This window comes from Gordionus sp. m RMFG-2023, chromosome 3 (genome assembly GCF_954871325.1).
Source record: "Gordionus sp. m RMFG-2023 chromosome 3, tfGorSpeb1-WG-v2, whole genome shotgun sequence".
NCBI lineage: Eukaryota > Metazoa > Nematomorpha > Gordioida > Chordodea > Parachordodidae > Gordionus > Gordionus sp. m RMFG-2023.
The window spans coordinates 7,173,173-7,178,842 of NC_088777.1; the positions used below are offsets into that span (position 1 = coordinate 7,173,173).

General features: G+C 24.4%; 1 protein-coding gene across 2 annotated transcripts; it reads right to left on the minus strand.

Moving 5' to 3' along the window:
• Positions 1-825: 825 nt before the first annotated feature.
• On the minus strand, positions 826-4,965 carry LOC135926235 (transcription and mRNA export factor ENY2-like). Of its 2 annotated transcripts, none has more exons than XM_065462035.1 (5): positions 4,881-4,965; positions 4,780-4,839; positions 3,411-3,481; positions 3,143-3,229; positions 826-1,024 (listed from the first exon to the last, which is right to left on the minus strand). In XM_065462035.1, the coding sequence occupies exons 1-5, from the start codon at positions 4,952-4,954 to the stop codon at positions 945-947; spliced, it is 372 nt and encodes a 123-aa protein (XP_065318107.1). In that variant the 5' UTR covers positions 4,955-4,965; the 3' UTR covers positions 826-944. The 2 variants fall into 2 exon arrangements, with proteins under 2 accessions (XP_065318107.1, XP_065318108.1); XM_065462036.1 differs by having other exon boundaries at positions 4,780-4,848; positions 4,910-4,919.
• Positions 4,966-5,670: the final 705 nt, after the last annotated feature.

The following is a 5,670-nucleotide window of genomic DNA, read 5'->3' on the forward strand; positions in this document are numbered from 1 at the left end:
GTAATACATGTAGATTTTTAAAAATTTCCTATTAAAATTTTTTTTCAATCCCGTCGTGTTTTATATTTAAATGTCGGTTGGCAAGGAGTTGGTGCACAAATTTTATTTTAAGATAATTAAAATATATTTTATCTCTACACTAGGTATCAAATTCATTATATAATATATATATATACAAGAAAATTTGAATGTTAAAAATTAAAAAATAATATAAATAATAAGTTTTTTCCTAGATAATATTTTTAAAAAATTAGTCTTTCTTTTATCGAAAAATATTTAATAAAATTTCTTTTCAATATTCCACATATTACTTAAATTTATTTATATTTTTTTTTAATAGCGAGCACTATTTATTCATTCCATAATAATATTATGATAAACTCGTTTCGTTCGTTTTATTTTAATAGGGTTAATTTCTTGATTAACTTTTCAGTCACTTTTTCTAATTTTTTTTCTTGCATTAATTTATTCTTTTAAGCATTTAGTTCGACTTGATCTATTTTCCTAATTTTTATTCATAAAAACAGCCATAGAACGACATTTTTTTGAAAGGTTTGTTTTTTTAAAGTGAAGATCAACGGTCAAATTTTCTGTGCTTGTATCGTGGTTTGATTTTAAAAAATCGGTTCCGCGTTTAGTTTTTTGTATCTAAGTTTCTGTTCGACCTGATAGAAAAAATTATTATATTATCTTTTTTTTATGATTTAGCAAATAACTATAAAACTATGTCAAGAAAGTTTAAAGAATCCACTAAGTTTTATTCCATAAATAAAACTAGTTCCTACCTTTTTTAAATTGTTGATGAATAAATATCGTTCTCTCGAATAAAAATTTTATGCCGATAAAAATGATACATTCATATTTATTTATAATTTTTACAAATTTGAAGTCAAAATACTTATATTTACAATTTTCATAATAAAAATAAATAAATCATTTCAAATTCAACTAAATTCGGGTTGTTTTTCCAAATATTCTTTGACTTGGTTTAGTAATTCCACTTTGATATGGTCTGGCACCAATCCTAGCATATGCAAATTTGAAAAAAACAAAAAAATTTGTAAGCAAAATAAATAAATAAAAATGAAGGAGGAATTATGACTTAAATTAAATTTATTGAATCTTAAGATTTTTATTATGCGGGGATCATTTCTAAATCCCAATCGTGCCACGGTCGGGACCTGACCGCCAACTTACAACTTTGATATAGGTCGGGGAAGATTTGGGCCACATTTGGTCTCGGACCTCGGCACAATTAATTTTTGAACTATTTGGTTTTCCTAATTTGTTTTTTTTTTTTAAATTACTTTTCCAAAATGTTTCATTATCCTATAGGCTTTATAAATATACTCTTCTGATAACTTAAAAAAATCGAACTTTTTTTAAAAAAATATATTCCCGGCTGGAAGTTTAGGATATCATTTCAAGATAAGATTTAGGATGGGATTTTTGAGGAAAAAAATAAATAGTCGAACGGGTCATGACGGATTTGAAAAATTGGGCTCAACACGTGGCTCGTTCCTATTAAACGAAAGGAGATTTTTTTTATTGTAAATTGATTGAAAGCTTTTAAAAATAAAAGTGTCAAGAATTCAAATGGATAAATTAATGCTACAAATAAGAATGATCGCGCAAAATTAGGCCATATCCCTAATAACCAGAGTTGTTAAAAGATTCTTTTTAAATGGATCTAGATACAGATACAACGTCTAAAATAATATCTAGATACAGATTATTTAATCAAAAATCTATCTAGATACAGATACCACATTTTTATATCTAGATTATCTAGATCCTTTAACAACTCTGCTAATAACCGTGAAAATAGTGGGACATCACTCGATTTTCATATAAATTTGCATTCTATAAAAATAATAAGAGTTAAGGTCCCGGTTTCGAATATCTCCAGGAGTCTAAAAAATTTTGAAAAGAGATTTCGGTTCTTCGGTCCCGAGCTCTTAGGAGAAAACAAAAAAATGTCGGAAATTTTAAATCCTAAATATAACCCTTGAAAATTTGTTATGTCGACATTTGCGAAGGTTGCCAAAATATAGCAGAACTGTTCTTTTTTGACTCGGCCCGCGTTTTTCAAATGATAAAAGACCCGATGCCGGGTAATTCCAGCATGTATAGAATATTAACTCTGTGATATTCAGACGATTTTGTCAACAAATTTTGTGCATTTTTTTAAAATTTTATATTTAAAAAAAAAAATTATAGTTACAAAATTCGCGGAAAAATCATTTCATAGTAATTAATCTGTATACTGGAATAGAATTCCACGATAAAATCCAGGTTTATTTATAAAAAAACCCAGATTTTCTAAAACCCCGCAACATATATATATTATATATACATGAGTATAATAGTTGTACTATTGTTAGAAACCGGTTCCTATTCGTATAAATTTTTAGATCCCCTAGGTTTTCTCCGGTTTAGAGGGTTCCTGAGTTTAATGTGTTGTTATTTTTATTTTTGTTTTTATGTTATGTTTTTTTTATTAAAAACTGTAAACTCACGGCCTTATTGTTATCAATAACGCTATCTATTGAAGATATAACATAATTCTAATGTTTAAATAAATTCAATAATATGATTAATAATCCGTTTATATTTTATACTTTACAAAATGGTCCCATTAGTTGATGGCAAAAAAAATATTATGACCCAAATCATTTTTCTTACAAAGGGATTTATGTAAAAGTGAGTTTATAAAAAATGTCAATACTGATAAATAACTTGGCGAAAAATGTTTAAATGTGAGAGTGAATAGCATTTTATTATCCCAAATAATGTCTTTATAAAGTCAGGCCTAATGCCAAATTTATAGATTCAAATTCAAGAGCACTTATATACTATGAATTTTATTGGACTTATATAAAACATTTGTCATATTATATACATACTATAATTTAAGACAACAAATATTTTCCATGAGGCTATGTTTGAAGGACATACTAAGCATTTATAATTTTTTTTATCATCTTGAATTTAAATAAAACATTCTTTCTAAGAATTCTTTTTATCAATAGAGTAATTAAATTTTATGAATAATTTAATTCACTTAAATTTTACAAATTATTTTCTAAGCATTTTATTTTTTGTTAGCTAATTTTTTTTAAGAAAAAATTAATTTAATAACCTCTTGCTTGTGGAGTTATATCATTTATTAAATCGTCTGCAGTAACGTTTTCAATTCCTTTTTCCTCTGCAAATTTTGAAGCACTTTCTTATTTATTTTAATAGTTATTAAAATAAAATGTTTTGAAATATAAATTAAATATTTTCCTTAAGGTAAAAATAGGTTTTAATGTAATAAAAAAAAAATTAGGCAGAAAAATTTTAATTGGGTTTTATTAATATTTTTTAATTAGAGTGATTGATCTGTTAATCTATAAATTTTATTTTACTTTTACACAATTCCTTAACTTCTTCCTTCCATCCACATTCAATTAATTTAAGATTTAGTTCTTCTTTTAATCTGTAGTTTTTATTTTTTTTAAAAAAAAGATAATATTTATTAATTGATTTACAGAAAAATTTAAAATCTTACATGTAACTTAACTTAATTAAATATTAACTATAAAATATATGAAATTTAATAGATAGGTATAAAAATATTTATTTCTAAACACATAATTTATATTCATTATCAAAAATATTTTTCATTATTGGTTGTAGTTGTATAATCATAATAAGCATAATTATTGATAAATAATTTTGAATGTCCATTTGTATGATGATTCATATGAAATTTGGGAATATATTCATTATTTATTATATGTTGTTGTGGTATATTTATATGTTGAAAATTGTTTAAGAAGTTATAGCTTGTAATAATATTATCATCTTTATTCATTATAGTTTCATTTTTATTTGGTCTATATTTGTTATTATTATATATGCAAAGTTCAATTTTTTTGGAGAGAATCATCCTATATGATTCATATTTCATTACAATTTTTTCAAGTTCTTGCATATACAATCTTTTCAATATTGCTTCAAATGATTCCAATTGTTCCAAATTAAAAATATCCCATTTTAAATTACAATCTAGCTCTTTAGGCGCAACTGAGTATATAATAATCCATTCAGGAATTTTTGCATTAAGAAATGGATTTGCTGGCACTAAAGGTTTCCTTTCTATGTTGGTATCTAAGGTAGAACTGTGGTAAATTTGTGTATTTTTATCCTTACCTAAGTTTATAGAATGCATTTCATGTTGTTGATAATTTTTATTAGGTATGGCATAGTTATCTGTAAATTTATCATGACTTTGTTCAGTATATTTGACCATATAGTCATTATTTATATTTGATTGATTCACACATTGTGATTTTTTATTAAATAATTTATTTAAATCACTTTGTTCTGTATTTTTTTTCCTTCTTATGATATAGTCCATAAAATAAGCTTTGAATGATATTTTTGGTTCCTTGATGAGGTATTTTTCTAGATCAGGTCTTCTATCAATATCTTTATATACATCATTGTTATCTAATTCATTAACATTTGAAATTTTGTTCCGAATATTGCCTGGTTCATAATTATTAAATCTTGCAAAATTTAATTTGTTAATGAATTTATATTTGATATATTTATTTTCAAGATCATTATTGCCAATATGATTTTCATGCAAATTCGTAAATTGCTTTTTAATGTATCTTCCAGGCATTTCATTTTCGGATGTTAATACATTTTTATTTTTTTTCCAGGGATTCATCATGATTTATATAAATATATATTTTGTATATAAAAGCGAATGTGTATGGGAATTACCGTAGTTTTTCCTCTGATTCGTTGAATCTTTGATCCATTATTGCATTAATTTCTTCGTTACTTTAAATTCTGATAATATATAGATAAAAAAATATCGATACTTATTTTGAAGCATTTCTTTTAAATTTACTGTTGTTTTGTTTGGAATTAAAAAATTGACATATGTTACTCTCATGAAATATATGTCAGAATTTGACATAACAATAATATTTATTGATTTTGTTTTTGGGATGCATCCGATTGAATATAATTATTAATAAATATAATTTCCATCAGAATCCAAGGAATTTCATTCTTAAACAAAAATTTTAAATTATTATTATAAATATATAATTATTCTTGTATATTACGATCTTGTAGTCCCACATTCGTATATATAGATTAAGAATCACCATTTTGTTTTGTATTTTAATTTTAAATTAGTATGAAATATTATATAATAAAAGGTTGATCACTTAAAATAATTAATAAAGATTTATTTAGAAACAAATGTTAAATAGGGCCAACAATTTTCTAACTGGAGCTGAACTACCAAAAAGGGACTATAATTTTATTTGAAAACTTCCATAAAACGTGATAAATGTAAAGCGTCGGTAAAAAAATTACAATTTTTGCATTTATACGATTTTCATCATATCAAATTTTATCCAAGGGATAAGTATGAAATATTATCCTAAATCAAACCAATTTCTTATAACAAATTACAGATTTTAGTAATAAAATAACTATAATAATTCAAAATCACAGGCAACTACTTACCATCAAAACTTGAACTACACGATTAATTCCTTAATTATAGATTACGATCCAAGGGATTCACACCATGGAATAATGGTTATGCATTGGAATCTCACCTACATAGCTATCTTTCTCTCCCAGAATAATATTAGT

What these genes read in the sequence shown, in the direction of transcription:
- LOC135926235 (XM_065462035.1), bottom strand. Translation starts at nt 4,954, where the DNA reads ATGAGAGTAACATATGTCAATTTTTTAATTCCAAACAAAACAACAGTA. An exon ending in GAATCAGAGGAAAAACTACG is followed by an intron (nt 3,482 to 4,779) that starts GTAATTCCCATA and finishes TAAAAACTACAG; the next exon opens with ATTAAAAGAAGAACTAAATC. An exon ending in TATAACTCCACAAGCAAGAG is followed by an intron (nt 1,025 to 3,142) that starts GTTATTAAATTA and finishes TGCATATGCTAG; the next exon opens with GATTGGTGCCAGACCATATC.